Source organism: Tribolium madens, unplaced genomic scaffold, assembly GCF_015345945.1.
Source record: "Tribolium madens isolate multiple individuals breed KSU strain unplaced genomic scaffold, Tmad_KSU_1.1 Scaffold_19;HRSCAF=116;Tcas5.2_LG9, whole genome shotgun sequence".
In the NCBI taxonomy this organism is placed as follows: Eukaryota; Metazoa; Arthropoda; class Insecta; order Coleoptera; family Tenebrionidae; genus Tribolium; species Tribolium madens.
In genome coordinates, this window is record NW_025400983.1 from 11,573,595 (window position 1) to 11,599,146 (window position 25,552).

General features: G+C 32.5%; 1 protein-coding gene across 1 annotated transcript; it reads left to right on the forward strand.

Moving 5' to 3' along the window:
- Positions 1–9,132: 9,132 nt before the first annotated feature.
- Positions 9,133–24,988, forward strand: LOC123016106 (protein Tob1-like). Its single transcript, XM_044416342.1, has 3 exons — positions 9,133–9,276; positions 19,561–20,456; positions 23,816–24,988. The coding sequence occupies exons 2-3, from the start codon at positions 19,693–19,695 to the stop codon at positions 24,192–24,194; spliced, it is 1,143 nt and encodes a 380-aa protein (XP_044272277.1). The 5' UTR covers positions 9,133–9,276; positions 19,561–19,692; the 3' UTR covers positions 24,195–24,988.
- Positions 24,989–25,552: the final 564 nt, after the last annotated feature.

Sequence of the window (25,552 nt, forward strand, 5' to 3'; positions counted from 1 at the left end):
AGTGATTAGTGCGTCAAAATTGTAAAATTGCTATATCTTTAGACGAAATAAGTATAACATTATTTTTCTCTATATTCTTCAATATTTACAACATAATTTTAAAATCACAGGCTACCTTGGTGGCAAATTTAATTATATAAGTATTTATTGGGTTTAATTTAATTGGTAACCCATGACACATGCAACACTATCTTCCAAAACAGGGTTAAGTTTTTTTTTAGATTTTTTAGATACGTTTCTCCAACAACAGGTAATTTTTTTTAAGTATTTTCAAATATGTTCATTAAAAAAGTTTTAAGTAGGCTACCCAGTATATCTTTATTAAAAATTGCAGTCACTAATGATTTATGATAATTTTATCGAGTTTCTAAATGATTATTCGTAAAGCCAGACTTCTCAAAACTTATTTAACGGAGAGATAAATTTAAATCTCGGTTAAACCATGGCAACATCAGTTAGACAACGCTACCTTAGCAACAATTACTATTACTACAATTACTAAGGTTTAATCGTACCAGAAATCGGGCATAAGATCATTGGAAGCAAACATCTGCGTTGACTTTAATTTTTTTTTTAAGATTAAAAGATTAAAGATTTTTAAATCTCACATTTTCTCTACATTATTTAATTTATTTCAAAATTGCAGGCCAATATGATGGCAAATTGAATTGAAGTGTTTTACGAAAAGCTGCATTGATTAGGTCTGTCATGGCATAATCAACTTTTTTTTTCAAAAAAGACTTAACTGTTTTTAGATATTTTTATTTTTTTGGTATATGAAGTTTTGGTATAGAAAGTTTCAGCTAGATCACTCTGTACCTCTCATATCTCCCTATCAAAAACAGTGATCACAATTATTATTTTTTTATCAAGATACCAGGTGACTAAGAAAATTGAAACAAAACAAAAGATTTAGAATGACTAGAAGTCTGATTAAATTTTCCATCACTCTTACTCATAACTGATCTATTTTGTTATTTCTGAACTCAGTTCGCTTAAATCCGAGTTAAAAATATAAAATTAAACAAAACTAAAAATATATTCGTTCAAAATTCGTATCAATCTGTTTAGAAACATTTTCATTTTGTATTACAATCCGTTCCGGATTCAGTGTTGCTACCAGTCCAATAAACAGAATTAACAATTGACGTCCGCATAACTTATTTCCGAGTTGTCTAATTCATTTTTAAAAGTGGAACTTGTTTGCATGTTTTTTACTTTTATTTTTAGAGAATCTAGTACAAAGAAGCTTTTAAGAAAATTTATTGCTTATACGTAAAGTTCAGTGACACTTCTTTCTAATAAAAAAATTTCTGTAGATAAAATTTCGCAGGTGTTTCGGTGCACAAATGTCACGACAACATCTCAGATTTATTATTACAGTTACCAGTTTAAAAAATAATTAATTTTATCATTTTGCGATTAAATGCAGCGAATTTGTATTGGAAATCACGCAACCGTGTTCAAATAAATAGAAAAACTTGTTGGGTAACCGATTTGTATTGTTAGGTTGGAAACTAATTTGTTTCGTATCGATTGACTAAATTACAGAGTTTAATCAGTTGCGGCAAAATAAAATATGATTAGGTGGTGACCTAGTAATCTGTCGCGTGATCTCAAAACCTAGATCACCACCTTTTTAACTAAAATCGCCTTAAGTTGGCGCTTGTGTTCGAAACTATTTTAATTTATTTTTGATAACTGTCCAAATTTTAAGGGGAATTTAAAATCCTTCCTATATTAACTGAGCCATTAGTATTCGCTTTTTCTATAAATAACGACTGCAAGTACAAATGAAGGTGTAACTACATGTGTTCAAAAAATCTGGCCATCCACCAAATTTAATTTCACAATGCGAAAGAATCCTGCAGTGAGCCAAGTGTCCCTGGATCTCGTTTTGACGTTTTGACACTTCACTGTTTAGGTTATAAGAAATCTCAAAATGTGATATCCAGGGACTTTAAGATTATTCAAAAACCAATGCCACGAAATAAATAACAATAATGAGTGAAACAATAGGTCTTATTATTGTTCTTATTATTGGTCTCATGGCCAGGCGTGGCAAAAAATACTAGTAGATACTCAATTAGCGTATCCACTCTGAGGACAATATAGCGACGTGTTGTTCCATTTTAATTTTTACGATGTTTGAGTAAAAAGGTCGCATTTTGGCAAATATTTATCTAAACCTAATTGAGCGTAGGCATAATGTGTAGCAGAGCTCGAGTAATGATTCAGTTGGTAAAAATGAAACTGTTTTCAGCTCGAAATGTCTCCGGTTGAAAATAACCCAAAACTTGAACATTTCTCAAGTTAAAAATATTGCAGTCGCGCTTGTAAGTGCGCAATGAAAATTTCTCTCAAAATTGTCACATTTCGTCAATCACATTGTCAGACAAGGCCTCAAATGACGTCACAGTGTGTGCGTTCATTCAAAACAAATAACCACGTGAAAAAATGAAAAATTTTGCGACTGGATCATCGTGAAACAATTCGGAAAGGTTTAAAATGTGTTGCTGTGTTAAAAGATCAAATATGCAAGAGTTGCAAGTTGTTCTTTTAAAATGATAATATATGTGTTATTGTTTTATTGTATTTTGCTTATTTTATTTTTCACTATATGCAAACTGTCGATAAACTTGTGCTTACACGTAGGATGTGGATAACAATTGTAATTCAGGCAGTACATAAATGGATACCGTCACGTGTAATAAAACTGATTATACAATAAAGGTGTACGGCAATTTTACTGAGAGTTGACATAAAATACAAATTTTATTTCATATTCTTGTTAATGTATGAATCGTGTATTCTCTCAAAAAAATTATTCACCCATAATTCTAAAACAAAAAATTAATAACCACACTAAAACATAAAACTAATTACCTCAACAATTATCCTGAAGGCACAAATGAAATTTTAAAAACATTTTACTTGTGTATAGTTTTATCATTTTTTCGTAATGCTCATGTTAGGAAAATTATTTTAACATAAGATTGTTTGCTGTTTAAAAATTAAAGTCGAAACATTGCCGATGCAAAATTCACATTAACTAATGACAAATAATGAAAACTAGGAATATTTCAGTATACTCATTAAAAAGTACTTTTTAATAATTTTAAAAATTCGTCTAAAGTCTAAACCGATGTCAAAAATTGAGTTATTTTTTTAAAACTACGTTTACATTTTATAAACAGAAAATTTTAGATGCTTCAGAAAAAATTTTCAAAACTAAAACAGCTAAAAAATTTAGTTTTATGTATTCATTTTATTTATGTTTAACCATTTTATTAAATTTTTTAGTCTCTAAAAAAAATATCTATTTCAATAAATTTATTTGTGTATTATGTAAGGTGAACAAAAAGTACCTATGGAATCGAGCTTTTCTTTAATATTTGCCTTTAGAAAATGATAATAAATATTAAAGTGCTTTAAAAATGAGAATAAAATTTTGTTTTGTTTTTGAGTTTTGCGATTGTTTTTAAATGGTAATTTCTTTATCGACAAAAATTGAATAAAACATATCCTTAAATAAGCAACAAAATTATGGAATAATCTTTTCAAAACTGAAAATATTTTGTTTTGACAAAAATGCACGAACAAGTCAATTTTCTTTTTAAAAAATACAAAATTTTTAACTTAATTTAAAATTCGATAAATCTTTTAAAGTTCGAGATGAGAAAATCCAAAATATTAAATATGTGTATTTTACGTAAAATCTTCGAAAAAAAATAATATCAACAAAAAATAAACATACAATTTGAAATCAAGTTGAGAATTTTGTTTTTAAAAAGAAAATTGACCTGTTCCAGCATTTTTGTCAAAACAAAATATTTTCAGTTTTGAAAAGATTATTCCATAGTTTTCAGTTTTAATACATAAGATTCCATAATTTTGCCGTTCACTGTTTAGTCTTTGTAAGAAACAGATTTTATAGCAGATTGCCATATGAAAAATTTTTCTACAACTCAAAAACAAAAAAAATGAAAAATAGTTATTTTTGAGAAGCGTCCACATTTTTGTCATTCATCAGTCAGTTTTTTCAAAAAATAAATAGTTTTGCAAAAAATATTTAGTTCTACTTTCTGTTCACCTGGTAGTAGGTAGTATATAGAATGTCAACTTTTTCGGTGCATTATTTAGTTATTTAAATAACTAACTTACAAAATTTGTGGAACACTATTTTTGCCTATTTTTTTTTACATTCTTTTAATCAAAAGTAATTTAAAGAAGAAAAAAAGAACAACTATAGAAATATGTATAGTGATGTTAGGTTTTGTTGATTTGGATTTTCCCTTCTTTGGCACTCTTGGTTGGTCATTAGAAAAACAGTACTTAATTAAGATCCCTTTCAATAAATGACCACCCTGTCGCCTGTGGCAGTGACGCAATTAACATATTGACAATGGGATTTACGGTAATGAATATTCATTTACCCTCTACCTTAGCAATATCATTAAAAGCACTCAGCGATAGGTAATTAAGGTAGAAAATTCCCTCACTTTGAAATTTTTCCATCATGAAACAGATTTGGTTTCACGTCTTGCATCAAGTGCATTGTATAAATTAAAATCTTTGTAAAAGTTTAAAATTAGTAGAAAACTTGCTTAACCTCTTCTGGTACCGTTCATAAACTAAATTACGAAACAATGTTGAAGAAAAACGAGCTAAAAGACAAAGAGAACTTCCAAACTTGGCAACAACCCACCAGTGAATATGGAAATAGAAGAGCTTTTAATCAATAAAGCTCCGAGCCAAATCCGTAAAAAACTGTACGATTTGTTACATGATGTAATAGGCAGATTTATATTTGATTATTAGTTGAGATAAGTTTGATTTTAATGGAGTATGAAACCGTGAATCAATATATGAATGACAGTTACACCCTGTGTGGGCGAACTTACTGAGCTTTTTATAGAAGCGAAAACTGCGTACTCTCGTGAAGAAGTTTGTAGTAAAAAGCATACTTTTCCGTTTGAATTATCGTTGATTAAAAATGGGAGGGCTTACGTCGTGAAATTTTCTTTTGATCTAAAAGCGTTTGACAAATAATTACGTTTTTAATTTTATCAAAAATTATCGCAATGAATCATTAATTTAATTTGATTTTGCTTATTTTGACAAGTAAGTGTGCCACTAACGACAACTCCACTTCTATTTCTGTAACAACAAAAACAGAACCGTTTTCATTACAATAAATCCTCAAATTGTTCGTACATAATCACAAACTTGGAACCGACCTGTGCCAAATATTTTTCCTAGTGTCCTTTCAGTAATTTGTGTAAAAATTTATTTTTTCTCGTTTTTAGTATTCCACAAATAGCTGAAGATTTATGTGGAGTAGGATTAAATTGTTATGAGAGGAGCAAAAGCAAAAATATAAGCTCACAGGAAACCTTTACTAATATAGAAAACCATCAGTGTGTTTCGATCCCGTCAGCAGACTAAATGCAAATATTTTCACGGGAATTGTTTAAATTCTAAAACTGCGAATTAGTGTTGCTTTACAAACATAATTTTGTTCCGGGATACTTTAATAAAATAAAGGATAATCCGGGGGAATAAAAGACGGTTGAAAGGATACTTAACTAGGGCTTGGGAATTACGAAGGGTTGTGTGTTAAGCGCAATAAGCGTAAAAAAAAATAAAAAAATAAATCCTTTGTTCGCATAGGGAATTACAAGTTGAACTAAACATTTTTATTAACTTAAAAAATATCAATCCTTAAAAAACAAGATTGTGTAGTTTTTGCCTTTTCATGTTTTTAATAAACTCAGTCTCAATTTTGAATTCTATTTTAAACATAAGGAAAAAACTACGTAGACAAATAAAATTACATTTTATTTCACATGAAGTCATTGCAAAATGACACATTCAATCTGCACGTAATTACTAAAATAATTGCCTAGAATAATATTTCTTCTACAGTAATAATTTTATGAAAACATTACTTGTAATTTTACTAAACATTACGCAATTTTATACGGGAATTTGTCAAAATTATCTAATTGCTGCTTTATGTTTAGGTTCGGTATTTTGTCGGTATTGTGTAATTCTTACACAAATAATTAAAAAAAAAATAAGACAAAATTTTCATTATTACTACTAAACCGAAAGAAAAACCTAGAAAACTTTCCATATTACCATTATGCATGACTTTATGACTGATATGTACATCAGTAACAATTCGCTAGGGAAAAAACAGATTCCTTACAAATTTTAATCTAAAAAATAAATACTGAAAAAAATTATTATAAATACATTAAAACTGTAATAACAAAAACCAAAGCATTATTTACTAAAATTATTTTTTAAATCAAACTGTTCCGTAAGTTAAGCGTTCTGGCTCCATTTTGAGACCTGGAAGTGAGTTATTAAGGTATCAGAGCTGGTGCCTAAGTGCGCACTTACCGGTTGTTATTTTTGACAGAATAAAACGTTAAATCATTTTTGACTAATTTTCTTGAAACAATATTAAATAATCGTATATTAATTATATCACAAGGTAGAGAGTTTTTTTTTATAACCGAGCTGTTTAATACAGTGGCGGACACGGAATTTTGGACATCAAATTTATGTCAGTTCAAAAAATGTCAATGTAAGCCACGCTTTATTGTCATTATGATTGATGTTTGTAACTAAAATTTGAAAGTTTTAGTTGAAATTTATTTTCAGCGTCGATTTTTCGAAACAATAATGCCAGCAATACGTGTTTTTATATAAGCTTAATAAATTATTTTGTTTTGTCTCTAGTTATCAGGATAGAAATTACAGAAACCGAAAGTGAGATTAGTTGTCGTCTAAGGCCCGGTTTACATTTTTATGTCAATCATTTTTTTTTATTTTGTTCAGTCGACCTTCGTTTGTTGTAATATTAAAATAATGCTTTATACCGCTTTATACTATTTTAATATACTTAAACGTTTTTAAAATATTTTAACTTTAACGTTTTTCAATTTCACAAATTTTGACTACGAATTTTGGTAAGTTTTTCTGATTTTTTTATCTGTCTTGTAATTCCTTTTTACATTCATAACACTAGTTTACCTACACGATTTATATACCTCATTACTGTTTAGCTGAAAGTTATAATTTCTTATAGATTTTGAGGCAGTGAGTGCAAAAAAAATATTTAAACAATCCACCACGTCAGGTCAGGTCAGTCAAGAAATATGTAATTACCTGAACTGCCAAACACAAATTAAAAATGAGTTGTTTTACTTTGTTTTTTATACTTTTTTTAATCAGTTTCCCTTTCCATAGTCCAACAGTAATCCCCTACCTGTAAAATCCTTCATGCTCATGCTGTCTAAGTTTTTAGAAAAGAAGTCCAATTACGGGTCAATGAAATATATTTTTAAGATCCATCTGGTGACAATTTTACGGTAATTCAGTAACAATTTGGATTTTAATAGTATATTAAAGAACAAGTTTTATAAGGGTTGATTTGGCGCACGAATCCCAAGTTAGAAAACGAGCCGTAGGATGAGTGCGCCAATGCCATTATAAAACGAGTATTTTATGCTATTTTTTCTAATTTGCGCCCCCTTTTTTCTTATTTTAATTAAAAAAAAATATATTTTTGTCGTCTAGAGAATTTTGTGCTAGTTGGTATCGGTTGGTAACACTCGGCGCCCACCTGATTTTTTGAATCATTTCTGCCGTCTATCATTAAAAATAAAATTTACAAATTATTAGTTATAGTGTTACAACATAATAATAATAAATAAAATATGAGCCAACAGAATTTAGTTTGCACTCCGCCCGAAATTCGTGAAATTGCCGAAGCAACAACGCAAAATTTGTTACCTGACAAGTCAGAAGCGGCATACAAAAACTAAATAACCCTAAATTTATTAAAGTACAGTGAGCTTTTATAGATAGCCATAAACGACTCCTACTGAGAGACGTTAATAAACGTATTATAAATGCAAATAAGAAAAATAAATTTTAAATCGGAGACATTCGTGCAGAAAACAAGAAAATTATTGTTCGTAACAAAAAACTATGACGTGATTAAAGAATTAACTGTTATTTTTGTTTGATTAATGGTTAATAAACATAAAAATAATAATTTGATTAAAGGCACTGATGATGAAATGTGGTTCTCGAAAGTCCTTTGCCGCTTTTATGTAAATTCTCCGATTAAACCTATGTGATTATCTTCCGTGATTCATTTCATATCAGTTATTAGATGAAGTTGAAGGTAGCTAATTCAATTTTCCTTTATGATTGTGAATAAGATAATTTAATTTAGACACCCATTATGGGAAGTTAAACACCATTCTTCCACCATTTAACAATTTGAAAGCGTCTAAACGCCATACTAATCAAATATTCACTTTATAGCTGCTCATTTTTTTTTGTTCTATATTGTTGCCACTTTAATGACTTCTTGGCCCACACAAAAATAATAATAAAATGACTCGTAAAATAACCATCGAGACCTGTTCCGCCATCCTATTTGACATCATCGGTGCAACATTGCTCAAAATAAAAAAATTCCAAACATTGTTTAGAAACTCTAGATCTGCAGCTGAAAAGTAGCGATAATTTCGATTCGAAAGGTTAAAATTCAATTTAATGAAACTAATCAAACATAATTGCTATTCACTCTTTATTGGTTTTAAAAACTGTTTCCAGTTTAGTTTACAAAATAGTATTTAAGTTTTGTGGTACAACATAAGCAATTAATCTTTTTTTTTAACAATAAAAAGTAAAAAGAACTTCAATATGTTTCGAACACTTTTTCATCACCAAAAATTATCCAACCTTTAAAGCCAATCAGAATTCGAATATAAACCGCGCCAAATTTCAATATCCTCCAACACTTTTCTTTCTCCAGTACATGTCGTTGTGAAGATCATGAGCCGCTTTTCTCGGATAATTCAAACCGATGGGCCCCACTGCCGGCGCCCCCTGCTAGATGTCGCGAGGGTTGTTTTTAAATAGGTCTCCCGGGGTAATGTGCGGAAGATTTGTGCACCGATGACGCAACAACCGACCGGGACGCCGAGGAACTAAACAAACCGTTACCGTGGCAACAAATCTGTGACGTCACTGGTGACGTCCGCCGGTATAGAGAGAACCGAGTTATATATCGACGACGGTGGAAATCTTCGTCATTGTGCTGCGCCGAGCGCGAACGCGAGTGCTACTAAGTGATCCTACTAGTCCACAACTTTTATATTTTTCTACTTTTATATCTGATATTTGTATAGTTTGTTTATTTTATTACTTAGAAGTTATATTTTCTCATCGTTTTATACGCTTCTGGTAAGTACATCAAATCATATATACCGAATCCCCAATTTTTCTGCTAAAAGTATTGGCACCGCAAGCTCTAAAACTGCAATTTGGACGATTATCAAGCAATACGGTCGTAAAAAATGTTTAAATGTTCTGAAATAATAGTCGCAAAAATTTCCGGATCCTCCTGACTGTCCATGCAACTACACTAGACCGATTTTTTCCAAAATTCTGTTATAGTCACGTATTCAAATAATAATCAGCGACTTTATCAATAAGTACGGCACAGGTGATAAGATAAATTTTGCAAGTGTCGCCTAAATTTGAGTCACGTGATAGTGTCCACAATTTTATGTAAATTTATTATCAGCGTAAAATTGCATTGCTTATCCGAAATTGCGGTTCGTTCAACTTAATTGCAAAATTTGCTGAAACTGGCAAAAATCGCTGATTGGTGTTTTTTGTTGATAAATATTTATTAAAAGTAAGGCCCTCTGATACGAATTGGGTCAATTCCAGTGTTCCGACCGAACCTTGTATTTTATTATTAACCGCTTCACCTTGTAATTAACAATTTCTTGCGTAAAATCACCCGCATACGATTTCAGTTGGAATTTTTGGCAGCTAGCCAACGATTTCGCTCATGTTTATAGGCCAAAAGTTGGCACATTTGGCAAATAAGGACACAATACCAATCCGACCGAAATAAACTGCTTTTGATAAATTTTTCCCCACCAATGTATTGTTATCTCCCCTTTGTGGGGAGATTGCCCTCCATATCGCGGGCTTAAAAGTTCAACTTTCGTATAGAGTGGCCGTCGACAGCAGTTTAGGAAGCGTCGCGACGCTTTGTAAAAATCGCGTGTTATCTATTTAAGAGGCGGCCACGTGACTTTATGACGTAATGCGACCTTGCTGATTATGTGGAATCATTTGTAGGACGTTTAGATTAATGGACAAATAGCGTGCACATGCATTGCACATTGGACGCGTGGAAAAAACAAAGACGGACGATGCGCGATAAGGACGAAAGAATGGACGTATGATTTGCGTATTTTCATCTTATAGTAGTTTGTTTTTATATCACGGGACCTCCATTAACCTTTTCGTGATGGTTTTCGTTTGTATAAGGCACGCATGGCTCTACTACTACTATCAATGATTATATCACAAGCAAAATTTTATTTTTGACCGCTAATGAATCACGCGAAATATTTTTCAAACTGGCAGTATGTCAACTGGACCCCACGTGTGAATTGTAAAATTTAAATTGCTGATTGTGTACTAGTGGAAAAATGGAACTGATAAGAAGTTCGGTCAAGGTCTTGCAATTTTTTCTTGAATATTTCCAAGGTTTGTTGTCATTAAACAATTAAGAAACTTCCGAATCCTCTTCCTGGTGTCGGTCCATGTGTGGGTAATGTTTCACAATTGGATGATTGGAACGGACGAAGAGAATTCTAGAACGGTTGGCAGAGTTTTAATCCGTGTCGCAATTGAGACGATAACAGCAAAACACTCTGCTTTCACCATTCTTCACTTTATCATCCATGACATAATTTGAGATTGAACTGGTCTACAGCTGTCTCCTGATAAATGCAGACCATTTGATGAATAACTTGAATAAAATTATTATTTTTTAAAGATTTATTAAGTGTTATTATTATTTATTTCCTACAGGAGAGAACTTCATTCAGATTAATTACTTGAAATGCTTAATTTTTGTGTTAGATTGATGTTTAGTAGTGTAGAGTAATGCTAATTTAATTTTGATTAGTTTAATTTAAAAATTATTTCTTTTCAACTTCACTTTCATTTTTTATTATTGAATAAAAAAATTAAAACAAAAATCATAGAGTTTCAGTTTTGGTTTGATTAAAACTTTTAATTGGTAATACTTAATACTAGTTATTATTATTCAGCAAGCGTATAATATTCACCAAGAAGTTTACAAAACGTGCGGAACGCAAGTTCCGTAATCATCTGAGTGAATTATAGATGTTATATGAGAGTATATTACTATATTTTATCTACGACCATTAAACATTTTTGATTTTTGGCTCGATTTTTGGTATTGAAGTTGACGTTTCAATTTTGCTTCCCAGAACCGACTTTATTGAGATTTATTTGACCATATGATATACAGTGCGATCAAAAAGTTTATCTATCAAGCAAGCCTAGAAATTCAAAACGTGCGGAAGATAAAATGTCAATGGTAAATAAGAAATGTCAAAATAATTTTTTTGTAAACTGTAATAACAAATCGTGGTGAACGATTTGTATGAATAATCTCCAACTACATCTCATTTTAGGGTGTTTTAAGATGTTTCATACAGTAATTCAATTTGTTTAGATCAATACTTTAATTTTTATGAAATAATTTTTTGACATCTAGCTGACATACGTCCTCAACTAGACTACTTGATATCAAGACTTTTTGATCGCACTGTATTTCTAGATAATAGTTGCTTTTATTTTATCATATCAGACATTTTTGACAGTTTAACAATCAGTGCTACTAACCTGGAAAAACTGAATTCCACTTCTGAATTCGGAGACTAGTGTTTTAAAATGATCATTACGCCACACTTAATTGGATATTTAATTACTTTACATTAAACAATAATTACCGTCCTGTGATGTGCAATTATAATCACCCTGTAATATATTAAAGCAAATTTTGAAAAAATTTCACCGATGCCGCATTCAAAGTGCTTGCGTCCTTATCTAATGTTGATTCGATCTCATTGTCTTTGTTTATGGTGTGAATATGCAGCCACACGACCGACATACAGTTTTAAGATTAGATTCTTTAAATGGTATGACCTCCAAATGCGCAATATGTAGAACGTAACCTAACCTAATAAATTCCAAACAAGATAATGGTCCGTTGGCTTAGATAATAATTTTTTCAGGATGTTTGCCCTTGTTAGCGTCAAAACGCTCCTTTTTCTCAGTTCAGTACGCCGTATCATTTGACCTTTTGAAAATTCTAACTGTTTTCCAATTTTCTTTTCATCCGAAAGGTGGAACCGTCCGTTATTGTAACATCAGGCGCTGATTTGGCGATAAATCGAACCGCCATGCACTGACTATTCATGATTTCATGCTTTCGAGCATTTTTTTTAGTTCGAGTCATTATGCAAGGGATCGTCTGGACCGCTTCCAGTGAATTCAAACACTGGATTTGTCTATTAATAATCCCAAGACCGATTTGACACTATAAATAATGTTTTGTGTTGTTTTTCAAGTGATTTGGCTGTCGCGTCTCGAATATTTCGGTTCTTGCCTAATTGTATTTTTAGAAAAGCTGGAACCGCTCCTATAAATAACCTAAGAATATTTCAGCGTGTTACAATATCAGCTGATGTCGACCATGTTAGCAAAATTGTGCTTTGATATTTATATAAGCTATAAAAGCACATAAAGCTCAAGTGAACGTTCTAAAACGGGGTCGTACTGCCAGATCGATAGTAATGCTGCCAACGCCCGGTTACCGTAGACACTACCACGATCAACAAACATATTTACACTAAAAGCTCTTAAAACTGAAATTAATCTTAGATTGAGCTTTCACATATCGAGTGAGCAATTATAAGACTTTCGCTTATTCATCACATTTTCAATAAACACGATATAATTAGATCGACTGCTGAAAGAAAACGTGAAATAAAATTTCCTTTCAGTGGAAGCGGAAAATACCTGCCTCATCCAGAGGCGGAGCAATTGTACAAAATGAGAAAGGATTTTCCACACTTACCTAACAACAAAATAATAGCTCTTGAAAATCAATAATACAACACGTAAATTTATGAAATACTACATGTACTAAGTAAAATTAATTTGAAATTTACTTTATTTTTATATTACACTGAAGTTTCTACTTTGTACCTAAGAGAATATTTTTAAAGTAAAGTTAATGAGAGTTTAAATTTTGCACTTTGACTCTATTTATTTCTGTTGGAAAAATAATTTTTCATGTTTTTTTGCTAATTAGAAGAGGAAACAAGGAGGGTAAATTGTAACTCTGTTTAATATTATTTGTCGCTTTTATTGGCAAAATTTTTTTACCTTTATTAAATAATTATAAAAAACATATAACAAGATTATGTAAAAATGTAAAAATAAAAAAATAAATATAAAAATAATTGTCAAAATTTTTTGACTGATAGACATTTTTTCCATGTAACTTATCTTACTTAAAATGTTTCTCTGGGGCGCGAGTTCTGACACACCCTGCAGAATTATTTTAGGTTGTTTTTACATCAAAATTTCCTCCAAATGGCCAAATACTTCCAGAAATTTTTATTAAAAAAAAAAGATAACGAAAAGCGTAAAAAAGTCAAAAAATGGAGATCAAAAATATGGTGGAAAAAAATCAAGAATGAGAAAACTGAAATCAAAATACTAACGAAATTGGCAAGACAAAATAAAAATTGAAGTAAAAAAACACGAAAAGAAAAAAATTAGGAATACGAAATCATTAGCAAGAAAATCGGACATGAACGAAGAAACTGCAAGTGAAAAATTTGAAACAAAAATTGAACGAGTTTGAAAAAATTAATTTCCTATAAAAGTGCACTGAAAAGCGAAATGTGAGGAAAAATCTGAGAAAAAATAAAAATATTATATCCTTATTTTTTTCGAATTTGCAAAGATAAAACCCTCAAATTTCTCTATTAGTAACCTAATTAAAAGCGCAGGCGAAAAACACTCCTGTTATCGTTATTATTATTACTGTGGAACCAGGAGGGTGTTTAGCCCCCGGCTGCATCCCCGCCCTTTCTTTAATCACAATTTTTAATCCACCTCGAGCTTTTTATAATTGCCAGATAAAGGCTTTAATTGCACTTTTTTCGCATAATTATAAAGTTTGAAATAAGCTACTTGGTTCAGAGACATCGTCTTTGTTGTTGCTTTAATTTATTTTTAATTAAAAAAACTTCACACCGAGATACTTAACTCTGAATTTTCGTGATCATTAACACACTTGGAAAAATTTCGAATCGGCTATGGAAATGCACAGTGCAGGAAAGAAAACAAACAGGCCATTTGGCAATAATCATGTCAAAAATAAACATCGCAAAAATGAAAATGTTATGACATTATTTTTGGCAGAAAGCCTCAGTGACTCATAACATGAATGTCGAGGCGTCTCAGGTACTGATTTGGCAAAGGCTTAATTTCGTAGTGACGTAGTCGCGAATTTTCTCAATCAATAGGTTACTACTGTATAGTATGTTTCACTTGTTTTATTTTTAAATCGGTAGCCTTCAAGGCGTGTACGAAAATACGGATCTTTTTGCATAAGAGCACAATCGACGTAGTTATGTTAATTGGAAGCACGTGCGAACCATGAGAAAAAATTATCGATCGGGGACTTAATTCGTGACAAGCAGAAAAAGATACACGAAATCGAATCAATTCCTATTAATTATTCAAAGAAACAATAACAATACGGGTCAAGGTGGACACACTAGCTGAATCCGTATGAATTCAAAGTGGGAAAGGCTACAACAAAGCTGCTAAATACGCAGTTTGTTGCAATCATGAGATTTTACGCTACAGAAGTTCAATCAAACAAGGACTTTTTCCTCAACCGAATCCACCATTAACTATTCACAATTAGGAAATTAACGTATTCGCTAACCCTTCCTGTTGCTCGAAGCTTTACAAAAGCTTAGCTTATATAAATCGATACCAGCATTCGAGAATATTTAAAGAAATTCACTTATATAAGATTTCCCAACTCACAACCACAGAAGTTATTGAATTGCATTACGTACTTTTTACCTGGAATTCTTCATAATTGTATGGTTTTTTATTAATACGTTATTCGTGCAGTATTGAACAATTCTACAAACGGAGCGAGTCCTACTACTTTATTTTTATCGGTTTGTGTTAAAATATATGTTGTTAAGTACGCGTTTCGTAACACTTTATGAGTATGAGTGGCAAATAATAGCCGTTTTGGGGCATTATGTAAGACTACCAGCGGTTTATTTTAACCGCAACAACAATATTTTTTTTTTATTTTAACGAAATTCAATTATTTCCGTATGAAAGGTACACTTGGTACCACAACATTGTATTATTTGACGTTTGTTTTTATTGCTATTTCATTTAGTAAAATAAATCTTTCATGCGGTATTTGAGTAACAATAAATTTTAAAATATTGTAATAAATTTTAAATATCCTCCAAAGCTTTGTTAAAAAAAGACAAAATAATGTCTAGATAATAATGACAAGAACAACAGTATCAGCAATAATACTCACATGTAATAACAATAAAAAAATATAAATAAGAAAGAGCATAACAATAAAAGAATATAAATAAGAAAGAGCAATTAGAGAAACTAAAAAAATGAGCAACGAAAATACAGGTATATAAATAAAAAATATAAATAAATCAAAAATCAAAAAAAAACTAAGAAGAAGAAAATCGAATAACGAAAAAGAAAGAAGAAACTGAATAATTGAATGATAAAAATTTATTAATTTGAGTAAAAACTGAGGGTGTAAAAATTAAGAAAAAAAAAATGGAGAGAGTAAATTTGACAAAGGAAAGCAAAAGAAATTGAGAAGAATACATAAGTAACATTTGTTCCATATTACTGTTTCCAAATGTTGTAAAAAAATTAAAACTAGGACTGCAGCAGTAACTTGACACTCCTTGTATTTTGAATTATTATTTTTTGATAAAAATATTAATTATTTCAATCATATCTAATTAAAAAAATAAATCAGTGAATACGCAATAACAACTACTATAGCAAAATGCTGTCAAAACTGCAAAACATTAATTAGCAAAATTAATAATTTTCAGAGTAAATTAATATGAAGACTTAAAAAGGGAATGCTTAATAAGAACATTTGGGAACATTTGGGAAGGTAATTAAAAAATTGTATTTACAAATAGAAGAAATTATGCAATCGAAAAACAAATTTTGTGACAAAAATAATGATGGGTTAAAGCACGTCTTATGTTTTCAAACGTTATTAAAAGCTATTATAGTTACCTCTTCCTCTGAAAAACCAAACAAACGTAAATTCCAAATCAACTTAACGCTAATTACGATAATTGAAAAAAGTAGTTTCCTGAATTATAAACCTTCGAGGCCGCGTTTTTGTGAAAAGTTCAAGTGTACAATCGAGGTTTCCAAACACTTGATTTTTATTCGGAATTGGAAAACCCATCCGAGCAAAAAATCTCGGAAGGTACCAATTTGTAACACTTTACTTTCACGAGGAAAAAGACGTAATTAATGCCGCTTTATTAAGTGTTAATTGTAGTGTATTACGAGTGATTACGCATCCGCGCGCAGCTGTTTTCATTTTCAACCAAAATTCTAATTTGGTCAAATCACTCACCGAACCCAAATGTGGAGACACCTACGTGACATTATTGTCATAAACACTTAATCATCGTTGTAAACAACGTCTACAAATTTTCCTCTTGCTTGTAATTGAGTTCATTACCGCATAAAAATCCAAAAATTGCGAGAAATCGCACTCGTAAAATTAATATTTTAATTAGCTATGGATGAAAGCTAACCGATAAAATCGTATCGGAAGCGAATTTAATGAGGGAAAGCTTGGGGTGTACTCATCCGGGTGAAAAAATCACGTCAACCTTTGGATGGCCCCGTCGCTGGCATTGGAGCCGTCCCTGTTTCACTAATAGAGTAACTTCCTCGCAATTACCCTGTTATTCGCTGCATTGAATTTTTCGACGTTTTGCGAATTTCCGTGTCGTGAAATTTTGGCGTTAAATTGAGACACGCTTGTTCGTTACACTCTGATATCTGTATCTATCACGTTCCAAACTGTTGCGATGACAGAGGGACTGACTATTTGGCCTCATTCTAGCATTGCAGTTATCATTAAAATGCAGTGGAACGATGCCATAACGTTATTTAGAACATCACATACGAAAAACAGATTGCGTTGCGGCCAAACCAAGGACAAGGTTGCTAATTGCCGAAATTCGGAAACAATGCTTTTGCAATTTTTACCAAACAATACTTGAAAGGAGTTCTCATCGTCAATCGGGCGGAAAATAATTGTTTTAATCACATTTCACGCTTGTAACGTGTTATTTTTCACGATGAGTTAAATAAACTGTTTTGTTGCTTCATTGAATAAATCATCTCATTGCAATCAGATGTTGCCAAGTGGAAAATTTTATCATACGCCTACGCATTGTACGGAAAATCAATACTCTCTAAATAAATTTGCATGACTCGAGAAATGTTCTTTTTTAGCACGAATTTTTGTTTTTTCAGATTGTTTAAAAGTGAATGGTAGGCATTATACATCTTGTTTAACCTTTCAATTACTCTTTTGAATGATTGATCACAAAGCTGGAACACCGGAAGTACAAGTTCTCGTTCTTTTTCTATGATAAATGTCGGAAGTGCTTTTGAGCTTTCAAATTAAATTCGCTTTGCTTTTCCCGGGCGTAGAATCGATTTGACAATTTCAAAGGCAATGGTGGCATTATTATGTAAGCAGTTGGGGCAGGTCTCAAGTTTTGTTTAGCGCAACTCTAGTAAGAGATTATTATCAAAGATAGAGTTTTAAGAAAAAACTCCGGGATCTTCTTATTTGCCCAAAAGCTTTAGAAGTCTTGCGTAGACGTTACAAGTTGCGATCAATAACACGCAACGAATGACGAATATAAAACTAGGTCGCACCCAAACACACTCTGACATATATTTCGTTAATCGCTGTTTTTGAAACGATGTCCAACCGAAAATCGAAAATAACGTCGGGATAATGTTACAAACGTAAATATAATTAAAATTGCAAAAGTTTCGCTTCAACGCGCATTTTTGACCCAGTTTACTGTCTTCCATTATTTATTAAAAAATGACTACTCAAGATAAGAAAACCTTGTAACACAAAACACCATACATAAATTATAAAGTGAATTATAAATTTCTTAATGTAATAAAGCGACACAGAACAACGTATTTTATAATTTAAACACTTCCTCTTGTTGAGCATTTGATGGTTTCCGTCAGTTGAGTTGCATTAGCTACAAGCAGGAGCGCACATAAATTTTTTGGCCGGATCACTCCCGGGGGACTTATAGCAGCGGAAAAATTTCCTTTGAAACGACTAAATTCAAACATGAGTAAAAATAACAGACATATAAATACTTTCAAGTAATAACAAGAATTGCAAAGCATGTAGGGGGAGGTTGCCCGTGTTGGGCCTACTTGATAAGCGGAACCAGATATTTCCATTTGCAAAAATAATGTTTTATATACAATATATTTGTTTTTTAAACGAGTTTTCGGGTTCTAATAAAAGACGTTTGCAAATTGAAACTAAAAGAAATTCTAATACTCTGGGAAGATACAGTCAGACAATTAAATTAATATTTACTTTGTGACAGAAGATGAAAACATTTCGTAAGATAATATTGCGACTGTTGCGACACTGAAAAAATATTGAATCTTGACTGTTGAAATTACATTTTTTGATGTAAATTACACTTTAATTTATAGTGTTTTTTAAATTTATTTAAGTATTTTTCCATGAGTGTTGGCAAAATTTCTTTTCCAGTCAAACTACGTATTCAACATTGTTCCAGCTATATTTACAAAAAAAAATGAAAAAGGTCAAATACAGGGTGCTCCAGAACTCGTGCCCCAGAGAGAAATGGAACATGGAAAAAATGTTAAAAAAAATTTATCTATAAAAATTTCGAAGTTATGAGAGGTTATATTTTGCACTTTGACTCTATTTATTTCTGTTGTAAAAATAATTTTCTAAGTTTTTTTGCTACAGGGTATTAGAAGGGAAATCAAGGAAGATGTATCCTAAATTCTAACTCTTTTTAATGTTACTTGTGGCTTTTGCATGCAAAATTTTTGTACCTTTACTAAATAAATCTAAAAAACATATACAAGAATATCAGTGTCGTTAAATAGACATAAAAAAATGTCAAATGTCAAAATTTTTTGACAGATAGAATTTTTTAAACATTTTTTCCATGTTTCTGGTAACTTATCTTACTTGAAATTCTTCTCTGGGGCACGAGTTCTGGCGCACCTGTATGTGTAACTTTCCCCTACTTTTGTAATATTGAAATTTATGCTAGAAATATTTTTTTTGTAACTAAGTATACGAAATTTTTATTGTTCTTTTCAATTTTTTGATATAATACAGAAATTAAATAATTTTGACGGAAGTTGCAATTGAATTTGAAGTTGTAGTCAGTGCGCCACTGCTTTAAAAGTTAGTTGTTGGTTTTAGTCGCAATGGACGCGCTTGATTAATGTGCATTTTTTGTGTTTCAGATCACGTACCTTAATTTCTGAAAGCAAGAAAAATAACGGAACGTTGTAAAAATTTCTAGTAGAGTGAAATAAAATCAATGTTTTATTAAGTCCTACTCGACCGAAGTAAACGAAACAGAGAATCCTCACACAATGCATATAGAAGTACAAGTCGCTTTGAATTTCGTAATATCGTACCTGTACAACAAGCTTCCCCGCCGACGAGTGAACATCTTCGGCGAAGAGCTCGAAAAAGCTTTAAAAGACAAATTCCAAGGCCACTGGTACCCGGACAAGCCCTTCAAAGGGTCGGCGTTCCGGTGCCTAAAGACCGGGGACCCCATTGACAAGGTCCTGGAGCGCGCAGCCCGCGAGAGCGGCGTGCCCATCCAGGACATCCTGGAGAACCTGCCGCAGGAGCTGGCCGTGTGGGTGGACCCCGGCGAGGTGAGCTACCGCATCGGCGAGAAGGGCGCCGTCAAGGTGCTCTTCAGCGACAAGAGCGACCCGCAGGACGAGAACTCTGCCGATCGTGAGGTCACCAAGACGTTCAACCCCGAGGCGCAGTGCTTCAGGCCCATCGAGTCGGTCAGTTGCAGTCTGAGCAACCTGAGTCTTTCGCCCAAGTCGATCACGCCCTTCACGGCCAACGGCCAGTCGGCCGCCGTGGGGGCGCAGTTGGCACCGGTGCCGGCGACGCAGCCCAACCAGACCATCACCACCACCATCAATCACTTAACTTCGCCCTCGGCAGCACCTTCGCCTACTTCGCTGGGGAATTCCTACAAAGGATCGCCTTCGCCGGTCCCGGCGTTCATACCCAGGACCACCACGCCACTCACCTTCACCACAGCTACCTTTGCTCAAACCAAGTTCGGAAGCACCAAACTCAAGACCAGTAGCAAAAGAGCCAATCGGTAAGCACCACACCGCCTTAAATTAAGAATAAAGTACACAAATCCACTCCCAAAAATGAAAAATTGGTTCGGACTGCCCTTGTGAAATCTTTCAAAAGATTAATAATTAGTAATAATAATAAATACAGCGCACGCCAAAACTCGCGCCGCAGAGAAGGTAAGATACCAGTAACATGGAAAAAAATTTCTATCTATAAAAATTTCGAAGTTATGAGAGCTTAAATTTTGCACTTTGAATCTACTTGCTTCTTTGGGAAAAACCATTTTCCAAGTTTTTTTGCTACAGGCTATTAGAAGAGAAAACAAGGAAGCTGTATCCTAAATTGTAATTGTAACTCCATTTAATGTTACTTATGGCTTTTATTGGCAAAATTTTTGTACCTTTCTCTGGGGCGCTAGTTTTGGCGCACTCTGTATAAATCGTGTAGGTAAACTAGTGTTATGAATGTAAAAAAGAATTACAAGGTAGATAAAAAATCAGAAAAACTTACCAAAATTCTTATTCAAAATTTGTGAAATTGAAAAACATTAAAGTTAAAATATTTTAAAAACGTTTATACAGGGTGCGCCAGAACTCGCGCCCCAGAGAAAAATTTCAAGTAAGATAAGAAACCAGGAACATGGAAAAAAAAATGAAAAAAATTATGTCAAAAAATTTTGACATTTATTTTTTGACATTTGACATTTTTTCATATCTATTTAATGATACTGATGATCTTGTATATTATGTTTTTTATAATTATTTAGTAAAGATACAAAAATTCTGCCAATAAAAGCCACAAATAACATTAAACAGAGATATAAGTCAGGTTACTTGTTTCCTCTTCTAATAGCTCTAATAGTGCGACACACCCTGTATAAAAAAATTGGTAATTTATAACGTAAAAAATTGATAAAATAGTTTCTAAAGAAGGCTACGGTAATATGTACATGAAAGATTTTAATTTTTTTGAAAAAAAAAATTGTTTCAAAATATTTCAGTAATTACACACATTACAACAGAACTACAGAAGTAATACTAACTTACTACTGAAAATGTTATTAAGAAAAATAAAACATGTTTGGCGTTTTAATCAACAAAAAATACCTACTTCTATATCAAAAACAGGAAAATATGACCAGTATTGCAGCAATTGGGGACAGGTATTCCATGTGTTATTTTTCCTATAACAAAATTTCCTTGAAAAACCTTGACAAACACTTCTAAATTAGCAAAAAATGCCTGTTTTAAAAATTTCAGTGACTATTGTTCGGCCTTAAGAAAATTAATTTATTTCGCACCTGATTACGGCATAATAAATTTGCTATTCATTATAGCGTAATCTTAATAAACATGTTTACGACGTAGTTATTGTTACCTTGAATTCCCCGAAAGATTTTAGAGAATTTGTTGCTTTTAGCCAAATGACAATTATTTAGCTCAAAAGAGTTTCAATTATTTTAACAGTCGAAGTGAAGCCCGGTCTCAAAATTGAAAAATTTTGTAAATATTTGATTTTTACGATGCCATAAAATCACGTGATGGCATTTTTTCGGGTTTACGACTTGCAACACTCTGTCATAAATAAATAATCATTGCACGTTATACTCCACGCAATTGTTTGCTTTTTGGGAGCAATGTTACGTGAGGTAATATTTTTCCAAAATTTACATATTTTGTTTCCGCTTTAGTGAAGTTTGTCTTAAATTGAATGTCGCTCGACATTCCCTTAACCGTAATTAAACTCCGTAATAAACTTCTAATTATTCATGTTAATGCCAGAATAGCAGACAAAAATAAACTCCCCAAAAGCCGGCTTGATTAAAATGCATGCTATTTTTTAATTATTAATGAGATGACAAGTTCAGAGGCTGGACCCATCTCCGAATACCAGCTTGGATTATTGGCGAAAAATCTTTAATTACTAACGATGCAAATTCGACAAGGTCGAAGATTAATTAAAAAAGTTAAATTAATTTAAAAAAACGCAAAATGTACCCGGATAATAAATTAATGATCTTTGTTAGACCTCCACCAGATCGATGCCAAGTTATTTTGAGCCGATGCTAAATAATATTATTTATTTGGCAAATAAAAGTATAAACTACTAAATTACCCCGAACTTTTTACTCGTGGTACAACTTCAAAAAAAGCGGAAATCCTGTTCGATAATAAAGTAAAGCAAAAGGCAAATAAATCAATTGAATACATTTCACTTAATACAGAAATAGCTCAACAGTGTTCTATGCCTGTAATTGATATTGATCCATTTTTTCCTAAATGTAACAGCGGTTTCGAATTTGGTCAATTCAATTAATTCCGTTGATGGCTTTGACGTCTCTTGACACCTGTCTCTCTTCATTATTACCAACCATTCCATTTACTTACAAATAACCCTCTTATATCAGTCGAAAATCTACACAACACTGTAACTCCATTAAATCATCTGATTAATAGGAGGCGCTTAATAAACCTAATGAAATTTAGGTAATTCGCCTAATTGAAATCATTTTTCAAAGAGATACAGTACCCCAATGGGAGGAGATTAATTAGGAATGGAAGATATAACCCTTATCAGCGTAGGACACTATTCACCAAATATCGGGTGAAATAATGGTTTATTACATTATCGATAACGAAATTCTTTTGTATTGACGCAAATCCTATTTTTTCCTCCATTGTTCAGAAAAATGTTGAGAAATACATCAAAACAGATAAATATCATCAATTCTTTTACCACAGAACCAGTTTCATTTGAGTTTTCTTTATTTTGTATACAAAAATTGTGCTTCTATCAAGAATATTTCAATTAAGTAAGATATAATAAAGCTATGACAAATGTGTTTTTTTATTAGTACCTAGTATTCATTATTAAGAAATACACATATTCAGTTTATTTTATCTGTGGGTTTATTTCACAGTGGTCAAGAATAAAAGTCCGGTTGGCAACACTGAAAAATAGTGTGATAGACGCGTAAACATTTTTCTTGTAACTAAAAAAAGTAAATATGTATCTTTAAAAAATCAAATAAAAGGAAAAAAATTAAAAACTATTAGTACAAAACAAAACAACGTAACAAAAAATTGTTCCTATACTGAAATGAAAGCTTTACTGGTCATTTCAGCACTAAAATGAATATTTTATTTTATGTTGTGCACTTTTAAATATTTTAAAATAATGCAGCCAGTCCTCTTAATAATTAAGTTCTGAATATACTGTCAGCATTGTTTTCAGTTACAATAACATTAGAATTTGCGTAAACCCTTACATAGTTGTATACCCTTACATAGTTGTCTCTTGAACTAGGATCGAGATCGTACGAAATCCCGTTAATCCCTGTTGAAATTCCTTATCTAATAATGGCCTTTTCGATTTCAGAATGTCTCCAACCGAATTCTCCAATTACATCAAGCAACGCGCCATGCAGCAACAGCTCCACCAGCAGCCCCCTCACCATTCACCGAGTGGTCGCGCCCTGTCGCCCGACCCCTCTGCTTACTACTTCCCGCACGGTCCCTACGGTCCACAGTTCCCCCATCGTTCCATGTTCGAGTCTTCCAACCAGTTCCTGAGCCCCGACTTGTACTCCGGCAAGCTGCCCTTCGAGCACTCGCCTCTGGGCCCATACTACCCCAACACCGCGGCTGTGGGGGCGCCGCCGTCCGCGCCGGCCACCCCCCAGGACAGCGGCAAGTTGGTCGACAACTGGCCCTACCCCACCACCGGCCAATACCAGCACCTCCTGGTGGCCAACTGAGGGTCCTCCTAGATGCTTCGGGTTACCTGCTGTTACTTAAGCGGCGACGCCCCGCGCGGCCCCTAGCCCGGGGGCCCCGCCTCTGCACTCCCTAAAAATAATCATAAATTATTAATCTTATATATTATAAGAGAAAGATCCCAGCTTGATACTTGATAGATTTTTTTATAAATCGTAGAGTAGATTAGATGTTTCTTACTTTATATAAATGGTGTTTACAGTATTCTTGTAGAGTAGAGTGTTTTCTAAATTTTTTATATTGTATGTATTTTTTTATTTTTGTATGAAAAGCTCAAGCTGACATCTAGTCCCAGAAATTTCATGTATAATGTATTCAATAAGTGTTGGCATATCATATCGGGTCCTACAAACCACGAGTTTTCTCAGTTTTGTGCTCGTTTCAAGCATTTGTGACTGTAAAATTACAGATTTCTGTAGTCAAAGGTCACAAATGAACCCAGACCGCTGTGCAAGCATACTTCACTTGACCAAAGTCCCTAGATTGGCGCAATAATGTGATCTGTTCTCAAAAATTGTGATATCGGGAATTGTGACGCGGGTCGTCGTGTGAAGCGTGCTTTAGGACGAAATCCGTTCAGTATTGCATGCTGCAACCCAAGTTTTGATGTGGGTCCTAGATGCTTCCTTTATTCTCAAATTTTTAAACGAGATAAATAGATAAATTGTTACTATTTTGTACTGCTTGTTTTTTTGTGTTTTTTTATTTTTCACTGATGTTTTATTTTTATTTGTATAAATTGTTGAAGTTAATAATAATATATATTTTGTTATGAGTTGATAGTTTGATTGCACTTTGTTACTTTTGTCTGCGTACCTGAACTTGTTAGAAATATCATTCTAGATCAATTTTTGATTCTATCTCTAGCTAATTTGTTATTAAGTAGACTCACGTCTCTCAACGAAAATCAAACTTATTCACAAGTAATAGATTTGTGTCTTCCGGAATATTGGCATTAAACAATACTACAAATACGCTTCTTTGTAAAAATTTGGTGCGATTACAAGTGATGTTTGTTAGAGTGACTAGTTTTGAAAATTGTACAGTAACTCTAGCAAACAATTCGGGTTAGTTTGGTGGTGAGAGAGAAAGAGATGAAGATGAATGGAGGAGAGAACAAGTACAAATCATTGTGAAATATTGTGGAGTGTTAGTATTCCGGTTACTAACAATGAATTTATTTTTTCACTCATTCTCGCAAACGAATACCAACCAAATGAAATACCTGACAATGGAAAAAATGTGATTGTCGATGCTTTAGTCTTTTACGTGATATAAAGAAAGTGACTAGATCTGAAAGGTGCAGGCAATCTTGTAACATCCGACTCGAGTAAAATAA